This window comes from Mesoplodon bidens (assembly GCF_964165515.1).
Source record: "Mesoplodon bidens genome assembly, chromosome: 8".
NCBI lineage: Eukaryota > Metazoa > Chordata > Mammalia > Artiodactyla > Ziphiidae > Mesoplodon > Mesoplodon bidens.
Genome location: NC_138165.1, coordinates 78,910,597 through 78,932,297, shown reverse-complemented (window position 1 = coordinate 78,932,297; position 21,701 = coordinate 78,910,597). Strand labels below are relative to the sequence as shown.

The 21,701-nt window shown below is 39.9% G+C and overlaps 1 protein-coding gene and 1 long non-coding RNA gene across 4 annotated transcripts in view; one reads left to right on the top strand and one right to left on the bottom strand.

Annotated features, from left to right (window-relative positions):
- Nucleotides 1-739: 739 nt before the first annotated feature.
- Nucleotides 740-6,258, bottom strand: LOC308621725. Its single transcript, XR_014016502.1, has 3 exons — nucleotides 5,931-6,258; nucleotides 3,122-3,182; nucleotides 740-2,748 (listed from the first exon to the last, which is right to left on the bottom strand). It is a non-coding gene; the product is annotated as an uncharacterized lncRNA (long non-coding RNA).
- A 125-nt stretch (nucleotides 6,259-6,383) lies between these two features.
- The window catches only part of ORC2 (origin recognition complex subunit 2), a 51,068-nt gene continuing 35,750 nt past the window's right edge, over nucleotides 6,384-21,701 (top strand). Inside the window, exons 1-4 of one of the 3 annotated variants that reach the window (XM_081242432.1) lie at nucleotides 6,384-6,615; nucleotides 9,683-9,731; nucleotides 10,658-10,761; nucleotides 11,232-11,375. In XM_081242432.1, the coding sequence (XP_081098558.1) occupies nucleotides 10,665-10,761; nucleotides 11,232-11,375 (241 nt within the window). In that variant the 5' untranslated portion in view covers nucleotides 6,384-6,615; nucleotides 9,683-9,731; nucleotides 10,658-10,664. Of the gene's footprint in view, nucleotides 6,616-8,100; nucleotides 8,151-9,682; nucleotides 9,732-10,657; nucleotides 10,762-11,231; nucleotides 11,376-21,701 lie in introns of those variants that run through there. The other 2 variants (XM_081242433.1, XM_081242434.1) reach the window with 2 other exon arrangements.

Below are 21,701 nucleotides of genomic sequence, written 5' to 3'. Positions count from 1 at the left end.
AGCCGCTCCACGGCATGTGGGATCTTCCCAGACCGGGGCACGAACCCATGTCCTCTGCATCGGCAGGCGGACTCTCAACCACTGCGCCACCAGGGAAGCCCCAAAAACTTTTTTTTATGGCAGATTATGTTAACCAGTACAAACTTAGGTTCTGAATCACTGTATAATTTAACTAAAAAGCACTATTACATTCAAAAAGATTAATCACGGGATTTTAAGAAATCTATAGACATTAATTTATTATCAACTGCTATAAATAATGGTGTTATGCACACTGTAAAATTATTTCTGAAGATTATAGTCTATATCTAGTTTCCCAGAACTTGAATTACTGTGTACACATTTTTTAGGGCTTACGCTGCCAAATCTTTCACTGCTAATTTGTGTGTGATTTATGAAGGCCTCATTATCCCTGGTTCAAGAAAATCCTGCAGATAAAATAGCTTCTGGTTACCATATTCTTTTATTCCTAGACACTATGAGGTAATCACTTTTGTTTCCTGAGCATGATTAAAATCAATTGATATCTTTAAATATCTCTCAGTAGAAATTACTTGCTGAGGCATCTGCCACTGACATTCTAGACCTACTGTACCCTTATCAAGTGTGTGTTTAATGCATAGCATCTAGGTCATTTCATATCTGACAAAAATTTATTGCCAGTTTTCATTTTCCCTAGCTCAGTGGTTTTCACCCCTAGCTGAACATTAAAATCATCTGGGAATCTTTTTTTTTTTTTGGCTGCACCGGGTCTTCGTTGCAGCACACGTTGTGGCCTGCAGGGTTGCGGCATGCATGCAGGATCTAGTTCCCTGACCAGGAATCAAACTCAGGAGCCCTGCCATTGGGAGCTCAGAGTCTTACCCACTGGGCCACCAGGGAAGTCCCTGGGAATTTCTTTTTTAAATTCTGATGAACAGGCCACATTCAGACCCTCTGGAATTGGGATATGGCATCAGTAGTTTGTTTTTTTTTTTTAAGTAAATTTATTTTATTTATTTCATTTTTGACTGTGTTGGGTCTTCATTGCTGCATGCAGGCTTTCTCTAGTTGTGGCGAGCAGGCGCTACTCTTTGTTGCAGTGCGTGGGCTTCTCATTGAGGTGGCTTCTCTTGTTGTGGAGCATGGGCTGTAGGCATGTGGGCTTCAGTCATTGTGGTTCGTGGGCTTAGTAGTTGTGGCTCACGGGCTCTAGAGTGCAGGCTCAGTAATTGTGGTGCACTGGCTTCGTTGCTCCACAACATGTGGGATCTTCCCAGACCACGGCTCGAACCTGTGTCCCCTGCATTGGCAGGTGGATTCTTAACCACTGCGCCACCAAGGAAGCCCAGCATCAGTAGTTTTAAAAGCACCCCAGGTAATTCTCATGTGCAGTCATCATTGAAGACTCTCTTTAATCCTATGACAATCTCCTGGCATTCATACCTAAATTTTCCTTCTTCCATCCAGAACTACTGACTCAGTAAGAATGTTTTCCTAAAGAAATATATTAAACAGTAACGACAATATAAGAAAGGCAGTAATCCATTCCATAAAAAAAATATTCATTCATATCAATGTTGCAATTTGCCTTCTCTAATACCTTAATCAGGCCATTGAACACTATGGGCATCAATACAATTTCATTGGCCCCAAACTTAAGCCCCCAACACTTTGAGTTCCTTGTACTTCTTGGCCTGCCCTAGTTCTATTCCTTTCAGTTTCTGTTCCAAAGCTTTATCACTTTAAGTATCACTTTCTCAGCAGCCTCAACTCTTGCTTCCTCCATAAAATGGAGGTCATCAAGCTAGAACACTCTTAATTTCCTCTTCTCACCTACCACTTCAAAGAACAACTATATCTGCAGCTATCCTCATCCCCTCGCTGCCTGCCTCAGAAGATGAAGTATCTCACTTAATTTCTTATTGTACTCAACATCTCTGGGGAATTCTTAATTTTCCCCCTTTGGATTTAATCTATACGCTAATGACCCCTAGATCTCTCTCTCGAGGCCTTGACCTCTTGAATGAATTTCAAACTCATATCCAACTGTTGGCAGGATGTTTGAATATCCCTCAGGCACTTCAAAGTCAAGATGCCTCAAGCTAAACTCAATTCTTCTACTCCTTCCCTCTATTTGTAATCTCTCTTTCATAGCACAATTGGGAACTTATACCCAAGCAACCAAACCAGAAACCTGGGAATTATATCTTTCCTCTCCCTTACCTCTATAACTAGTCTCCAAATCTTGCTGACTTTGCCTATTTTTTTTTTTTTTGCAAATCCATCATTTCCTCTCAACTTTTACTACTACAGCTCGAATTCATGTCTTACTTTATATCCACACTGCTTTGATAGCCTCCTAACTAGACCCCGTGCTCCTCTCAAATTTATCTTCCTTTAGTGATTAATATAAAACTCCTATGAATTATTCAATGGTTCCATCACAGAGGATAAATTCTATGTTCTTTAGCCTGGCCTTTACTTCTCCCATCCCATCTCCTATCATTCTTTTTTTTAAAAAGATTTATTTATTTAATTTATTTTTGGCTGTGTCAGGTCTTAGTTGCAGCATGCAGGATCTTCGTTGAGGCATGCAGGATCTTTCATTGCAGTGCGCAGGCTCTTCGACATGGTGCTCAGGCTTCTCTCTAGTTGTGACGTGCAGGGTCCGGGACACGTGGGCTCTGTAGTTTGCGGCATGCGAGTTTAGTTGCCCCATGGCATGTGGGATCTTAGTTTCTTGACCAGGGGTTGAATCTGCATCCCCTGCATTGTAAAGCGAATTCTTTACCTCTGGACAACCAGGGAAGTCCCTCTCCTATCATTCTTACTTACACTTAAGATTTAAGTAACACCAAACTTTGTATTACCACACCCAGTTTGTATTACCATACTTTCTTCCTGAAATTCCTTCTATACACCACTCCCCACCCCCACCCCACCCCCGTTCTCTACCGTTTAAAGTTGGAATGGCCTTTACTCTGCTATCCCACCCTCTTACTGACTTACCCACCAGGCTGAGCTAAATGGTATTTGTCCTAGCAGTTCTCAGTAAATTCTATCTTTGCACTTAACACCTTAGTATTGAAATTATCTGATTCCTTCTACCCAACTAGAATCTTAAGGGTAAGGGACATACCTGGGCGCTATGTTCCTGGTACAGGTAGGGGCTCAGAGTTCATTGAATAAACTGAACAGTTCTAAAAAGAAGACCCAAAGACAAAATGGATTTTTTCAAACAGCAAAAGTATCAATATAAAGCTTTTCATAAGACTGGCAATAAAAACAAAAGTTAATTGAGTTTCCCAAATTTAGGAACAAATGCAAATATCTCTTAACTTGTCCGCAAGAACTACCTGGTCCTGGTTGATTAACCTAGATCTTTCACTGACATCTGTGCAGCCATTTAAGTTATATTTCAATTTGCAACATAGGAACTGGTATTCTTGAATTTGATCTTCTAAAATATGATTTGGGTAAAAACTCTTGTTTGAATATAAAGATAATTAAACTTGAAAAAATGATTTCACATTTTTAAACTCAGTCATCTTCCTGAGGAAGAAATACATAAAGACATTCTGATTTGTTGTGCTGACAAATGAGATCATTGGTGAAAAAAAATGTGCAGCTGATATCTTGATGCTGCAGTCTACTGTTTAAAAATTAAAACTTTATTTTTTCTTTAGAAATCTAAACTTGATGACCCACATTCTTTTTTATATTCCTTCTTTTATAAAGTCTTTATCTCTGAGGTATTTTTAATTACAGTTCAGAATAAATTTTCTTCTGGTTCCTACATAGTCTTTTTGCTCCTGGTCTATTTGTTTTGCCTCTTTCAGAGTTGAGGCTTTATTCAAGTTTGGTGAAGCAAAAATTGACTGGAAAGTCTGCCTGCAGGGGCAGGGATTATCAGCTAACAGGTTTCAATGTGGATCAACAGATCAACTGGCTTTTCCCATTGGGGCCTCCTCATCTTCTGATTAGTCTTCTGAAGAGTAAGTGTTTAAATAAATGACTAGTTGCCAGTGCTCTGGGAGCCAAACAAGAGAAAATTCCTAGTCTCCCACATAATCTTCCAGTTCCACCCCCACCCCCAAACTCAGTATGACTTCTCATTTCTACTCTGTTGAGTCTCAATCCTCTGGTTCACCTTGTGAACGCCTGCTATTATGCTAAGTATGACAAGAGATCAAGGATCTAATTGTTCCTTGTTTCAGACTTTGACCATTTCTCCAGTTCTCAGTCCCATTCTCCTCTTCTGACTTCAGAGGTTCCTGTACACTAATTCCTGAGACTAACTGGAGTTCTGGGACAGGAACAGACTTATTGTCGTTATTCTTTGCTGGCCTGGGTTTCAGCTTACTGTGCTTTGCCTGATCACTATACATCTTCCAAAATTTTATGAACTTATCTCACTTCCTTTCCTGTTCTTTTGTGTGTATGTTTATACTTCAAAAATTTTTTTTGACTCTGTTATTTTAGTGGCATTTCAAGACAGTGTTCAATTCACCATGTTTAATCAGATTCTATTAGAGACTTTTAAAGCCTGGTCCTAAATTTCAAACTATAACCCAATTAACTGCTGGCATCTCTACCCCCTTAAGATATACACAAAATTGACTTGGTCCTCTCTTTCTCTTGGAAAAATCTAGTGTTCTACACAAAATGTGTGTGAATACATGCGGGAGTTGCCATTTTATGATCACCTCTATCTTCAACTTCCTACCACTTCTGAATTCTGGATCTCCATTCTGAATGGTATGGCTCTTTGTTTTTATCTAGCCTAGTATCAATCTAGAAGGGAAACTCAGCTCCTTCCATTTTCCCACACATATACCATTAAAAACAAAAACAAAACCCACTGCTCACACCAAGTCCTCTGAGTTTGCAGAAGAGTTTAGTGAAGATTTGAGGGGGAGATGGAAGAGAGTTTACATCATAGAAACATAAAGAACATATTAGTTGAATATTAAATATTCCCAGATTTTCACATTTTTAAGAACTTTTCAAGCACTTCACTGTTAACTGTTGGCTATGTTTTCTTTCATCTTCTCTCTACTCAGCCCCCCAAATTCTTTATCTCCAATATAGAGAAAATTACCTTTCTCTTTTGTTTTCTTAAATCCTGCTAACCAAAATGGAATACTGAGCTATCCAGGCTACAACCATTTCCATTTCCCAATCTGATGTCCTAAACAGCTTCCAAAATGGTGTGACTCCATCTGTCTCTTCCTTCCCTCTGCTCCCACTTTTCACCTCCTTTATCCAGAGTGATCTTTCAATACAAATCTGACTAATGCCCTAAGGGCCAAACTAGCCCTTCATAACAACAGATCCAACTTTGGCACTTGTGGCACTTGCCTCTTGGCCCTTAATACACCCACTATATTGATTTGGGCCTTCTACCTGGAAAACTTTACCCCTCCTCTTTTTCTGGCTTAAAGCTACTCAGTCCTCAGGTTTCAGTTTAAATATCTCTTCCTCCAAGAAAGTTGTTCCTGAATCCTGCTGTACTTTAATTAGATATTCCTGCCAGTGGTTCGATAAACACTGGACTTCCCAAATCGTAGCATTTTTCTCTATATTGTCTATTCAGTATCTTCCCCTATAGGATCTACTGTGAGGGCAGAGACCGTGCTCAGCTCGCTCAAAAGTGTAACGTTATTATCTTGTACGTAGGTTTTGTTTTGAGTGAATGAATGAATCCAAATAAAATCGTATTATTAGTGGTGACACTGTTACTCCAGCAGGTTCATTCCTTTTCTTCCTCATTATCTTTTTCCTCAGCTTTCTCCGCGTCTATTCCTTCTATTTTCCCTGTCTTTTCATCCTATTAGCAGTCTGATTCCCATCTCCACATTCAGTGACCCAGCCGAAATTCTCTTCTTACCAGAGAGCATTGCTCCCCGCCTCCCCACCCCAAACCCCTGAGATGCACTTGATCCTACCTTTCACGCCAAATGAGGTAAAGTTATAAATAAATAAATAAATAAACAAACAAATCAATCAATAAGTAAACTCAAATTCATTCCCATTATCTTTTTCCTCAAAATAAGGTATAAAGAGAAACCAATGAACACTTTCAAGATTGCGTCAAGACAGAGAGCCCACTCAGCCCACTACAACTCCTCCAGTTTCCTCAGATCTAACCAACACTTCCTTCTCCCTTCACCGGAAACGGAAAGAGGAAAAGCAAAGCCCAGAACCCACCGCTTAGGGATTCGTTTTCTTCGGGTTTCTTGTGGGCGAGGCCATCAGACCGGCGCCGACTGGCGGGCAGAGCCGTCGCTCTCAGGCAACTCCACTTCCTATTGGCTCCCTGGGGCTCCGCCTCCTGAGCAGGGCGGGAGATTCGGTGTGCAGCTGGGAGGCTGCCCTTCCCCCCCACCCCCCGCCGGCCTGCGGAACGCCCCTGCTCGACCCTGCGACCCCGCGGGCCTGCTTCTGCACTGCCTAAAAGAATTTGGCCTTTCCCGCTGGGGCCGAAGCCGCCTTTCCAGCGGCGACCATTCAGCGGGGTAGCGTCCGGCAGGCACGAGGCGGCCGCAGGCGCGCCACCCGGAGACCTGGCGGTGCGTGGTTGGGCGGCGGGGCAGCTTGCCTCCCTCTCCTGCTTAGCTCGGGGCTTGTGAGGTGAGTCCAGGCGCGCCCAGTCCCCGGCCTTCACCTCGGCACTCCGGGCAGCGTCGCTGCGCCTCCCTCTCTGCCCTCCCCAGGCTGCCCCCGGCCCCGCCGGCCTGAGGACCCTCGGCTGGCCGAGAACGGCCAGCTGGTCAGTTGCGCGAGGCCCAGACCGAAGTCAGTAAATACTTGTTGGGGTGAGAGGCTCCCTCTTTAAAGACCGTTCCTCTGTCCAGCAGTGATGGGCCTTCTGTGCAAGGGGTGTCTGTTACCAACGTATGTTTCCCGGCGCGATGAGCCTTCCGCGTGCAGAGGGAGAACTGTAAAAATCCATACCGAAAGTAGTAAGGTGTCCTGGGAGAGGAACAGGTACAATGAGGGCTGAGGAGGAAGAGATCTTGTCCCAGAACTACCACTGGAGCGAGAGCCCTTTGATGTCATCCCAGCCTGGAACCACCAAATGAATCCTCCTAACTGAACACAGTCACCCTGGGACAGTGCTTGGTTGTAAAATGTTGATAAACCAGGCTCCTTTGGTAGAGCTTTTTAAGTTAAAACAAGTTGATGCAGTACTTTTTCGCTTTACAGCTGAAATCCTAATAGAACCACTACACCTTCCCCTAGTTAAATTGAAATCTGAAGAAAAATAGCATGGCCCTACACCTTTGTGTGATGGCACTGCACATTAAATGGGCATCATTCATTCAACATTTATTGAGCACTTTTTCTGTTAGCTGTGCTAACGAAAATTGATCAGTAGTCTATCTAAGAAAGAAGTGGAAAATTTTATTTGAGCCAAACAGGGTTATAACTCCGAGAACAGCCTCTCAGAAAGCTCTAAGAACTGTTCCGTTTGTTAGAAGGCAAAGCACTGTTAGATGTTTTTGAGACTGTGGGCTGTACATTAAATGGCATATTATTGACAGTTTACACAATCCAAATCTACACATACAAAGCAAAGAGTGGGTCATGGGTCATCCTGGCCCCTTACAAGATAAGAAGGAAGTTATCTCCTAAAGAGGTCTGGTTAATGCAGATGCGCAATACACACTAAAGTGGAGGGAGGAGGCCCAGGTAGGCAAAGAAAAATTTTATGTTTATGTTTAAATATGTTTAAATCGTCTTGCTATAAAATATGAATTTTATTTCGTCAGACATTAGTTGGGATATGGAGTTGTACAAGAGATCTGCATGGTTAAGTTGAAATTTAAAGTAAAAATACCCGTAGTAAAGAACCTAGTTAGCATTTTCATAGGCCAAGCACATGGTTTCATTTAATCGTCACAACTTTGTCCAAAGTCACACAGTTGTAAGTGTGGAGTTAAGATCGGAACCCAGGTTTATCTGATATTAAAATTGGTGCATAGCCACTAAACTATACCACCTTCTTTTTTTAAAGGCTTTTTTTTTAATTTTAGCAAATCTTTTATTTGCTCTCAAAGGGGAGAGTGTATTGTGTTAACGCTCATTTGGTGCTGCTGTATTACCCTGTTAACTCCTTGAAAAGAGTCTACTTAAAAGTAAACACCAAGACAGTGCATTGAAGAGTAAGTGGTCACTAAATATTTTCATTTTATTATGCGATTGTTCTGGGGTTGTTTTGTTTTTGTTTTCAGAAAATGTTGGAGAAGAAGGAAGGAAAGGTTTCTTTCAAAGTTTTTGTAGAAATTTCAGTTTTTTGATTCTGTACTGTATAATAAGATGCCTTAAAATCTAGAAAAGGAAATTACGTATAAATGCATTTGGCTACAAACAAGACTAAGTTAGGCTGCCTCTGTCCAGACAATTCTTACATAAAATACCATACGGAAATTGCCTAGGACAATATTAAGTTGTCTAGAATATTTGTTTTTAAATTTTCCTTGAAAATCTTCTTTTTTTCCCCCGAAGGGACTACTAAACTTTTGCTAATAAGAGGTAATGTAACTGACCTTTACTCCTTTTGATTGCCAGGAAGCTAAGAGCCCAAATTCTTTGTATGATTTTATTTTCTGCCTTTCTTTCTATTTTCCCTCATCCAGATTTCCTATTAGTGTGTATAGTTTATCATTTGTTGTATTGCACTGCTTATTGTCATTGCTTCAAATCCTTTGTAGAACACAGCAGTATATAGGTTTAAATAATGTAGCCTATGCTGCTCTTAAAAGTATGCTTGATAGAACTAGTGATGTTTAACCTAATGAACTAGAAACCTAGAGGAACTGTAGAAGTTCTTGGATATTTGAACCACTGTGTGGGAGAATGACTAAACATATTATGAATAGTTTCCAGAGGTCAAGACAAGCATTTAGGATAACAGATTTGTGTTTAATGGCAGGAGAAGTGTGTCATTTAATAAAATGATCAGGGTCTTTGGAATTAGTCAAACTTGGGTTTCAGCCCTAACACACTTTCTAATTGTGTGAATTTGAGTGAGTAATTTAATCTTTAACCTCAGTTTACTCATCTGTAAATTGTGGGAATTAAATACATTTTAACCATCTCAGAGAATCTGAGGATTTATTGATCTGGTATACATAAAAGTGCCTAACACAGTGCCTGACAAACAGCCCCTTAAAAAACTTTATTTTATACAGATAGAAAGAAACTGTGTTTTTTAATTTTGTATAAATGTCACATAGATGCATTAAACTTCTCTAATACACCCAGTTCCCCATAATAAGAAGCAACCTTCATGACTAGAAGGTTGGTCCAAATGGATATGTTCTACTGGCAGTGGCCATATAAATTATAGATGAAGTATAATCTTTGTACACAAAGTATAAACCTAATGGAATTGTTGTGAGGATTAAATGAGAATACATATAGAATATTGAGAAGAGTGTCTAGCACATAGTAAGTGCTCACATTTTGGCCTCCCTCCACCTACTTGCCCCCACAAGTTAGATCTTCTCAGTCTCTAAGGCTCCCTGGCCAAAATGGTAATGGTCATTTCGCCCTTTACTGTGCCATCATAACAACTTTGGCTTTCTAAGATCTGCCTTTATCTACTCATCTTGTTTGTTAAAACTCATGAACTTCTTTGGTTGCTTTCGTTTTCCTGTTAGCTGGCCCGACTGAGTTCTTTTTCCAATTACAGGTGACTCTACTTGAATTTCCCAGCTGCAAAATATGTAGTACCTTTAAAGGTAAATGAAAACTGAGACAAATCATTTAAGTGTGCTAGTTACAGAAGAAAACTTGGCAACATTTAGTAAGTTATCTGCATGCAGATAACTGACTCATGGGGGACTCAATCTGTAGATCCTCTTGTCAGGGGAAAAGGCATAAATAGGATTTATGAGAGAGAGAAGAGAGAAAAAAATTCATTTTTTGAGTAAACTGATTAGCTGACAACTAGTTGGAATCGTTTATTTGTTTCAGGCATTAGCATTATAAGTTCTGAAACTAAATTTTGTCAGCGGAGCCAGAGTTGATCAAACTTTTGCTTGCCAAATCCGAAATTTGTTCAGTGAAGAACTGACTCTGAAGTACTGGAAAGATTCATGCTTACTCTTTAGTTACCAGGATACCTAGAAAGCCATATCCATGATTGTCAAGTTGTTTGGTGAGCATGCAGTTTAATAGTAAAGGGAGATGCTTGAAAATTATTTGATCCAGTCTTGGTACACCAAGTGAAGCACACAGACTTCCCCCAGTGGACTATATCTTTCTAGTGAACAGATATGACAATCCACCAAACCATTATTCTTTGTTTGGCTGGCCCTTTTCTAAACTCTCATGTATTAACCACCCCCTTTCTAATAATGTTGTTATTCTGTATATTGGTTAGAGCTTTCTTTACAGGCAGAATTATTTTCTTGTCATTATATTTTAGTTGCCTTGATTGGATTTGGCTTTTTCCTAATCTCAGTCACTTCTTCCTCTCTTCCATTTTTCAGATAAAGAATTGAGTTACTTATTATCAAAAACACAATATTGATACAATAATGATAATGTATTTTTTTATACTTAAAGACTTTTATGCAAATACATGTATTCATTATGTGAATGTTTATTTGGCTGTTGATACGAATTTTTCATCACTTCTGAGTGCTTTATTGCTTTTGTTTAGGTTGGCAATGATGAGCAAGCTGGAATCAAAGGAAGACAAGATGCTGGAGGTTCAGTTTGTGGGAGATGATGATGTTCTTAATCACATTCTTGATAGAGAAGGAGGTACTGAATGATTATACAATTGAGGGGATGCTTATATAATGGTTATGTATTATTTCACTTTTAAAAATAATTTAATCTTCTATTTTGAAAATACAGCACAGAATATTTGATCCAGTAAGACTGCAAATAAACCTTAATTTTTAGTTTAATCCATTCAAAATGTATTGAAAATTAAAAATAATAAAGCCTCATCTAATGTGAAGTGCTCAGTAGTGGTGGTAAGTGATAACCACCCATTGTAATTAAAATGTATAGTCATTTTGACCCCCCAAAATATATAATTTAAAGGTTTTGTTTTTTTAACTTATAAACTTTGGAAGAGAGATCTGTACCTGAATCAAAGAGAAAACACTGAATTTTTTTCCAGCTTTTAAGTAATGACAATATTATAGTATAGTTTATTTATTTAACTGTAGTGTTTAGAAAGAACTTATACCTGTCATGTTCTGATTCTTTGGATGTTCTTATAGGAGCTAAAATAAAAAAGGAGAGGGCCCAGCTTTTGGTCAACACAAAAAAAATAATAAAGAAGCCAGAATATGATTTGGAGGAAGATGACCAGGAAGTTTTAAAAGATCAGAACTATGTGGAAGTATTAGGACACCATGTTCAAGGTATTTGTGGAGTGAGGGGGGTGGTCGTTGTTGGAGTTGGGAGTGTACGCTCATATTTCTGTGAGTGGCTGAAATTGCTTTGCAGGATACATAAAAGTAGTCTGGTAGGTTAGGCAACATTGTGCTACAATTTTTTTTTTTTAATTTATTTTGGCTGCACGAGGTCTTAGTTGTGGCATGCAGGATCTTCATTGTGGCATGTGGGCTCTTAGTTGCAGCATGCAGACTTCTTGGTTGTAGCATGTGGACTCTTAGTTGTGGCATGTGGGATCTAGTTCCCTGACTAGGGATCGAACCCGGGCCCCCTGCACTGGGAGCACACAGTCTTACCCAGTGGACCACCAGGGAAGTCCCTTTCCCAATTTTTTAAATTGTAAGATACCCATAACATAAAATTTACCATCTTTACCATTTTTAAGTGTACAGTCCAGTTATATTAAATACATTCATAATGTTGTGCTACCATCACTATCATCCACCTCCAAAACTTTTTATGTGGTGTGCTATAATATTTTATTTCTCATCAGAAGAGCATTACTTTAGGGCTTCCCTGGTGGCGCAGTGGTTAAGAATCCACCTGCCAATGCAGGGGACACGGGTTCGAGCCCTGGTCCAGGAAGATCCCACATGCTGTGGAGCAACTAAGCCCATGCGCCACAACTACTGAGCCTGCGCTCTAGAGCCCATGCTCCACAACAAGAGAAGCCACCGCAGTGAGAAGCCCGTGCACCGCAACCAAGACTAGCCCCTACTCACTGCAACTAGAGAAAGCCTGTGCCCAGCAACAAAGATCCAACACAGCCAAAAATAAATAAATAAAATAAAATAATTTTTAAAAAAAAGAAGAAGAGCATTGCTTCAGATTTTTTCTCTATAGTTGGAAAGGTAGGAAGCACTGAGTTTCTACTGTACGTTTTTTAATCTATACATAGTTCTTTTTTTTAAAAAAACCAGTCTGGTGCTTAAATATTTTTAGAAAGATAGTCTACAGACCAAGCACTCTAAAGTTGTTTTTTTAAGATATCTATACTTTTAACTAATTTGAAATAATTTCATAAAGCAAGTCACTTTATTATTAACTTGATATTCTTTACAAAAATAGTTAGAAGGAAGATTCCAAGAAGTAATGTGTTCCAACCTAGGTATGCTGATGTTATGTTTTTTTACACCTAAGCCAGATTCCTGCCAGACAGTGCTTAAAAAATCTTAGTCTTGAATTATAATTTACTTAACTTAGGGCTCAAAGAGCACAGATTTATATCAGGGTGCAAGGAGCATAGACCTACTTAAGTTGACTTAAAAAAATAAAGATCAAGGAACAAAATCAGTATTGTTGGGCACTAGGGGCATTGGAGCTGGGAGCATGTTACGAAATGAGGGACTTTGCTTTCACGTATCTCCCGGTCTCCCTCAAGTCTTCTCTGTGCATCAGTTCTGTTCTCTCTGCCACCTGTCTCCCTCATGTACATGTCTTTTACTCTCTGATATTTGACTTATAAATGGCCACTGTGACTACTCCCAACCTTTTTGTCACCTCTTGAGTGATACTGCTTCTGGATTTGTTCCCAGTGTTAAATGATATGATATAAAAAACAACCATTGGGGCTTCCCTGGTGGCGCAGTGGTTGAGAGTCCGCCTGCCGATGCAGGGGACACGGGTTCGTGCCCCTATCCCGGAAGATCCCACATGCCGCGCAGCGGCTGGGCCCGCGAGCCATGGCCGTGGAGCCTGTGTGTCCGGAGCCTGTGCTCCGCAACGGGAGAGGCCACAGCAGTGAGAGGCCCGCGTACAGCAAAAAAAAAAAAAAAAAAAAAAACAAAAAAAACAAAAAAAACAACCATTGTCCCTCAGTAGGCTTACTGGGCAGGGCATATTCTTGTTATTTATTTATTTATTTATTTATTTATTATTTTTGGTTGTGTTGGGTCTTCGTTGCTGCACGCAGGCTTTCTCTAGTTGTGACGAGCGGGGGCTACTCTTTGTTGCCGTGCGCGGGCTTCTCATTGTGGTGGCTTCTCTTGTTGCGGAGCATGGGCTATAGGTGTGTGGGCTTCAGTAGTTGTGGCATGTGGGCTCAGTAGTTGTGGCTCGCAGGCTCTAGAGCGCAGGCTCAGTAGTTGTGGCGCATGGGCTTAGTTGCTCCGCGGCATGTGGGATCTTCCTGGACCAAGGCTCGAACCCATGTCCCCTGCATTGGCAGGTGGATTCTTAACCACGGGCACTACCAGGGAAGCCCTTAGGGCATATTCTGAATAGAACTTTGGATTCTTGACTCTTGTGTTAGACCTAAGAACAGATTGAAAACAATATTTTTTCTAAGTGTTTTTTTTAAATAGTTTCTTATTGTAATGGTAATATATCTGTAGTAGAAACTCAGTGCTTTCTTGTAACAGCACCCACAGCAAATGATATTTGGAGGCACACTGAAATAAAGAGGAAAATTTGGGATTTCCCTGGCGGTTCAGTTGTTAGGACTTGGTGCTTTTACTGCTGTGGTCCAGGTTCAATCCCTGGTGCAGCCAAAGAAAAAGAAAGAAACAAGAAAAGAGGAAAATGCTCCAGACCAGGGATAAATGCCTTGGGCTTCTGACCCCTGTTCCCACCCACTCTGCAGGCCCTGACTGCATCCTCAGAGGCCTGAGAGGATCAATACTCAGCACACCTGTAACCCATGTCTTTAATTTCTGCACACTGGTTGGGGAACTTTGCTTTAAAGCTGTATTTCTCAAGCTTTTAAAAATTATGATCCCCTAAGGAACCTTTCTAGACTTTTTCTCCTTATCACCCCCCACCCATGAAATTTAATACTACATATATGCTGTATATCTCTTATGTACTAAGATTCTTTGGAGGGCAACAGACCATTGCAATATCTAAGATGTTTTCCACACTCCCCCTCCTCCCACCAAGAGCCATTTCCGTTGCATCAGGAGCAGTATTATTCCTGTTGAGAATGCATGCTTTAAGAACATGGACCTGGGACTTACTTGGTGGCGCAGTGGTTAAGAATCCGCCTGCCATTTAGCTATCAGGAACAATGTTGCTATGAATATACATCTATCCTGATATACATATGTACTAGTTTTTCTGGAATATATCCCAAGTAGTGGAATTTCAGGGTCATAAGATATGGGTATCTTCAACTTTACTGGATAAGGCCAAGCTGTTTTTGTGGTTGTTTAACCTGTGATCTCTTAAAAGTTCATAGAGTCTGTCATACAGAGTGAAGTAAGTCAGAAAGAGAAAAACAAATACCGTATAGTAACGCATATATGTGGAATCTAGAAAAATGGTACAGATGAACCTATTTGCAGGGCAGGAATAGAGACGCAGACGTAGAGAACGGACATGTAGACATAGAGGGGAAGGGGAGGGTGGGATGAATTGGGAGATTAGGATTGACATATATACACTACCACGCATAAAATAGATAGTTAGTGGGAACCTGCTGTATAGCACAGGGACTCAGCTCAGTGCTCTGTGATGACCTAGATGGGTGGGATTGGGGGCATGGGGGTGGGAGGGAGGTCCAAGAGGGAGGGGATATATGTATACATAGAGCTGATCCACTTCGTTGTACAGCAGAAACTGACATAACATTGTAAAGCAATTATACTCCATCAAAAAAAAAGTAAACTGAAAAAAAAAGAATCTGCCTGCTAATGCAGGGGACACGGGTTTGAGCCCGATCCAGGAAGATCCCACATGCCGTGGAGCAACTAAACCCGTGCGCCACAACTACTGAGCCTGCGCTCTAGAGCCCGCAAGCCACAACTACTGAGCCCGTGCGCCACAACTACTGAAGCCCGCGTGCCTAGAACCCGTGCTCTGCAACAAGAGAAGCCACAACAGTGAGAAACCCACTCACTGCAAGGAGGAGTAGCCCCTGCTCGCCGCAACTAGAGAAAGCCCACGTGCAGCAACGAAGGCCCAATGCAGCCAAAAATAAATAATTAATTTAAAAAAAGAACATGGACCTGTTGACAGTTTGTTGTGTATCTGTCTGCATATACATGCACACACATAAGTTTGAGTACAGGAAATGGGGCTGTTCATTTATTTGGCTATGGGCATGTATGACAGAGGAGCCCGTAACTTACAGTTAAGTCTTGCAAACGTGACTTTTCCTGTTTTGCTTTGTTTTTTCTTCTTTGCGAAAATGTGTATAGGGGTGGAGAGTGGTGTTTCAGATAAGGTGTAGGAAGGAGAGTTTTCTTTTAATGTTTTCTTTAGGGAAGAAAAGGTGACATCTTTTACCATCTTGCTTAACTTTATTTGAGATACTGAACAATAAGCTTCTGCCTAATCCTTAATTACAAACAGAAGGCAGTAAGGATTTTTTTTTTTTTTTTTTTTTTTTGGCCACATCTTACTTAGTTCTCCAACCAGGGATCAAACCTGTGTCCCCTGCAGTGGAAGCACTGAATCTTAACCACTGGAACACCAGGGAAGTCCTGATAAGCATTACTTTTAAAACACAGACATTTCACAAAGAATCTTAAGGAATATTTAAAAGGAAAAAACTTTTCAACAAGGACCTTTAAATACTTTATTAATCAATCCCTTTACTTACTATTGAAGTATAAGCTGCTTCTTATAAGCAACACATATCTTGACATACCTGGCATAACTCTTATATTCTATTAATCCATCCACTCTGGTGAAAAATCATTGCATGGAGGTGCTAGGTGGTCTCAGGCATTAAACAGAATGTTTTCTGAAAGATCTCCCCCAAACAATCAGACAAGTGTCCTCAAGAACAATTTGCCTTATTGATGCTTCTCTTAAACGATTTGTTTTTTAATTTTATGAACAGAATAATTCTTTAATTGATTATAAGTTGGCTGTTAGAAAATTCTGAGACAAATATGTGGTCCATCCATAGTATTTTTTAAATTTTATTTATGTATTTATTTATTTTTGGCTGCGTTGGGTCTTCGTTGCTGTGTGCGGGCTTTCTCTAGTTGCGGCGAGCAGGGGCTACTCTTCCTTGTGGTGCGCGGGCTTGTCATTGCGGTGGCTTCTCTTTTTACGGAGCACGGGCTCTAGGCATGCGGGCTTCAGTAGTTGTGGCTCGTGGGCTCTAGAGCGCAGGCTCAGTAGTTATGGCCCACAGGCTTAGTTGCTTTGCGGCATGTGGGATCGTCCCAGACTAGTGCTCGAACCTGTGTCCCCTGCATTGGCAGGAGGATTCTTAACCACTGTGCCACCAGGAAAGTCCCAATCCATAGTATTTTTTTTTTTTTTTTTTCTTTTTTCTTTTTGCGGTATGCGGGCCTCTCACTGTTGTGGCCTCTCCCGCTGCGGAGCACAGGCTCCGGACGCGCAGGCCCAGCGGCCACGGCTCACGGGCCCAGCCGCTCCGCGGCATATGGGATCCTCCCAGACCGGGGCACGAACCCGCATCCCCTGCATCGGCAGGCGGACCCCCAACCACTGCGCCACCAGGGAGGCCCCCATAGTATTTTTAATTTAGCCTTATTCAGAGTTCCATTTTTGAACTTAAGGATGATGTCAGATTTTTAATTGTGGTTAAATTAAAAATCTATTTTTTAAAATTGTAAAAAATATTGTGGTAAGATATACATTAATATACAATTTACCATCTTAACCATTTTTAAGTATATAGTTCAGTATTAAGTATATTCACATTATTTTACAACCGATCTCTGGAACTCTTTTCATCTTACAAAACTGAAATTCTGTACTTAATTAAACAACTGCCCAGTCCCCCCTCCCCCCAGCCCCTGGAAGCCACCATTCTACTTCCTTTGACTCTATGAATTTGACTACTCTAGGTACCTCATATAAGTGGAATTGTACACTATTTGTCTTTTTGTGTTTGCCTTATTTCACTTAGCATAATGTCCTCAAGGTTCATACATGTTTAGCAAGTGTCAGTTTCCTTCCTTTTTTTTTTTTTTGAGTTTCCTTCCTTTTCAAGGCTGAGTAATATTGCATTGTATGTATATACCACATTTTCTTTATCTATTTATTGGGTGATGGACATTTGGCTTGCTTCAGCCTTTTGGCTATTGTGAATAATGCTACTAGGATGATCTTATTTGCAAAGCAGAAATAGAGACACAGATGTAGAGAACAAACATGGATACCAAGGGGGAAAGTGGGGGGGATGGGATGAATTGGGAGATTGAGATTGACATCTATACACTATTGATACTATGTATAAAATAGATAACTAATGAGAGCATACTGTATAGCAGATGGAACTCTACTCAGTGCTCTGTGGTGACCTAAATGGGAAGGAAATCCAAAAAAGAGGGGCTATATGTATATGTATAGCTGATTCACTTTGCTGTACAATCTAATAATGCTACTAGAACATGGGTGTACAAATATCTCTGTGAGATCTTGATTTGAATTCTTTTGGGAATATTCCCAGAAGTGGAATTGCTGGATCATATGGTAATTCTATTTTTAATTTTTTTGAGGAACCACCATACTGTTTTCCATAGCAACTACATCATTTTGCATTTCCACCAACAATGCACAAGGGTTCCAGTTTCTCCACATTCTCACCAACACATGTTGTTTTCTGTTGTTTTTTTTTTAATAATAGCCATCCCAATGCATGTGAAGTAGTAGTGTTATTTCTTTCTAAATTTAACATATTGTTAAATTCTTAGAGATTATTCTCTGAACAAAAAAACCTCTAATAACTGAATAATAATATATTCTAACCTATAAATAATACATAGTTTCCCCTGTTAGACTTCTGAATTATTTCTAAGTTTTTATTATTATAACTAATGCAGTAGTGATTACCCTTGAACATAAATCTTTGTTCAGATGTCTTATTTTTTTTATCAAAGATTCCTCAAATTGGGCCTCCCTGGTGGCGCAGTGGTTGAGAGTCCGCCTGCCGATGCAGGGGATACGGGTTCGTGCCCCGGTCTGGGAGGATCCCATATGCCGCGGAGCGGCTGGGCCCGTGAGCCATGGCCGCTGAGCCTGCGCATCCGGAGCCTGTGCCCCGCAACGGGAGAGGCCACAACAGTGAGAGGCCCGCGTACCGCAAAAAAAAAAAAAAAAAAAAAAGATTCCTCAAATAGAATTACTGGTGAAAGTATATGAACTTAATTTAAAAAAAAGTATATGAACTTTATAAGGCTTACATATTGCTAACTTACTTTCTAGGAAGATTGTATCAACTAGTATTAAGATCCCTCATCAGCATTAAACATTTTTTCTTTATTAGCCATTTTAACTTCTGTGAATTGTATGTTCATAGTTACTTTGGTATTGTCTATTTTGAGTAATTTTAAAACTTAAAAAGTTTTATTTATATATTATACTAAATCCCTGTTGGCCAGTGTGATTAGAGCCATTGTTAATTGGTCAATTTATCAAAATATCAGAACAAGGAAATCATAAAAATAATTATATACTCTACACATTTTGTTTTACATATAAACATATGTAGATATTTATGTATAATTGTCTTTTCTTTAAATATAAATTTGCCAGTCAGCTGGTTGAAGAACAGCAGCACCTTTCAGTTTTGGTTTTGGGTTTTTTTAGATAGCATATCCACAATGTATTATCTAGGATTTCAAGTTTTATTTCCTTCCATTAGATTGATCATTTAAAGACACTTTGATGCAGTCTGACCATAGTGTGCTTTTATGTTTTTCAATTTTTTTCTTAAATCTTTTATGGTTTCTCATCCATACCTAATTTGAAATCAGTTGTTTTAGTTAATAACTTTTATCGTCTTTCTAAAGCATTTAATTTAGTTTACATAGAAACTACTTTTATTTTTTATTCATATTTTGTCTGTGTGCCAAACATTTAATTTACATAATTACAGTAACAAGTTCTCCATAAACAGACTTATCCATATGTGCATATCATAGATATATGATAGAGGTAGCATTGGAGATCACTAGGCTAAGGATGAACTGGTCAATAAATGGTGTTGGAACAATTGAGTATCCTTATGAAAAAAGAAATTGGGGGCTTCCCTGGTGGCGCAGTGGTTGAGAGTCCACCTGCCGATGCAGGGGACACGCCGGTCCACGAAGATCCCACATGCCGTGGAGCGGCTAGGCCCGTGAGCCATGGTCACTGAGCCTGCACGTCCGGAGCCTTGCTCCACAATGGGAGAGGCCACAACAGTGAGAGGCCCGCGTACTGCAAAAAAAAAAAAAAAGAAAAAAAAGAAATTGGATTCCTAACTGCCATCATAAACAACTTAATTACCTTAATTAAAGATTTACACATGAAAAGCAAATTATAACTGCTTTTACAAGAAAATATAGGAGAATATGGCTTTGGTCTTAATTATAGAAGAATTTCTTTAAAAATGTGTAATCAAAAGAAAAGATTGACAAATTAATTAAAATTGAGAACTTCTCAAAGACAAACCACAGCTAGGAGAAAATATAGCAAAAGACATATCTATTAAAGAACTGTTACCCAAAATATACAAAGAGCTCTTAGAACTCAACAATAAGAAAATGAACAACCTGATTAAAAAATGGGCAAAGGACCTGGACATTTCACCAAAGATACCCAGATGGCAGATAAGCATATGAAAAGATGTTCAACATTATATGTCATTAAGGAATTGCAAATTCAGACAACAGTAGGATACCACTACACCTCTGTTAGAATGGCCAAAATCCAGGACTTCCCTGGTGGTCTAGTGGCTAAGACTTCACCTTCCAATGTGGGGGGTACAGGTTCAATCCCTGGTCGGGGAGCTAAGATCCCACATGGCTCACAGCCAGAAAACCAAAACAGAAAACAGAAGCAATATTGTAACAAATTCAATAAAGACTAAAAAACGTGGTCCACATGAAAAAAAAAATCTTAAAAAAAAAAAAAGAATGGCCAAAATCCAAAATATTGACAACACCAAATGCTGGCAGAGATGTGGAGTAACAGGGACCCATTTACTACTAGTTGGAATGCAAAATGGTACAGCTCCTTGGAAGACAGTTTGGCAGTTTATTACAAACTAAACATATTCTTACCATGTGACCTAGCAGTTGTGTTCCTTCATATTTACTCAAATGAGTTGAACTCTTCTGTCCACCCAAAAACCTGCACACACAGATGTTTGTAGCAGCTTTGTTCATAATTGCCAAGGCTTAGAAGCAACCAAGAAGTCAACCAAGGATAAATAAACTGATACATCCATGCAGTGGGATATTATTCAATGCTAAAAAAAATAATACGTTATCAATCTGTGAAAAGACATGGAGGTGCCTTAAATGCATATTGCTAAATGAAAGAAGTCAATCTGAAAAGGCTACATACTGTATGATTCCAACTCTGTTGACATTCTGGGAAAGGCAAAACTATACAGACAGTAAAAGAAGACATTGGTTGCCAAGGGTCAGGGATAAGGAAGGGATGAATAGATGGAGTACAGAGAATTTTTAAGGCAGTGAATCCATTCTGTATGATACTATAATGATGGATACATGTCATCATACTTCTGTCAAAACCTATAGAATGTACAATAGCAAGAGTAAACCGTAATGTAAACTATGGACTCTGGGTGATAATGAAGTGTCAACAGAGGTTCATCGATTCTAACAAATGTACCACTCTGTTTTTTTTGTTTTTGTTTTTTAATTTTAATTATTTATTCATTTTGTTTTTTTACGAATGTACCATTTGGTGTGAGATACTGATAATGGGGGGAGGCTGTGGATATGTAGGGCAGGAGATACATGGGAAATCTCTGTACCTTCCACTTGAGTTGGTTGTGAACCTAAAACTGCTCTAAAAAATAAAGTCTGTTTTTTAAAAATCCAGTACTTCTCTTCATCAAATGACATTATCAAGAAGTGAAAAGACAAGACACAGGATAGAGAACATATTTCTTCTTTGGAAATAAGAAACCCTTAAAATGGTGTTAAGCTTCATTAGTGACTAGGGGAAGAAAATTAAAATGCCTTTCCCCATGAGATTCATTTTGTACCCACTAGATTGGCAAAGACTAAGGAGTTTAGGTAATACCAAGTGTTCGTGCATATACACACCAATGGGAACTCTTAAGCAATAAAGGGAGCAAACACTGACTTCGGAAAAGTTTGGCACTTTAATAAACTCATTAAAGGTTTGGGGACTTCCTGGCATCACAGTGGTTAAGAATCTGCCTGCCAGTGCAGGGGACGCGGGTTTGATCCCTCGTCTGGGAAGATCCCACATGCCACGGGTTAACTAAGCCCGTGCGTCATAACTGCTGAGCCTGTGCTCTAGAGCCCACAAGCCACAACTACTGAGCCTGCATGCCACAACTACTGAAGCCCATACGCTCTAGGGCCTGTGTGCCCCAACTACTGGGCCCA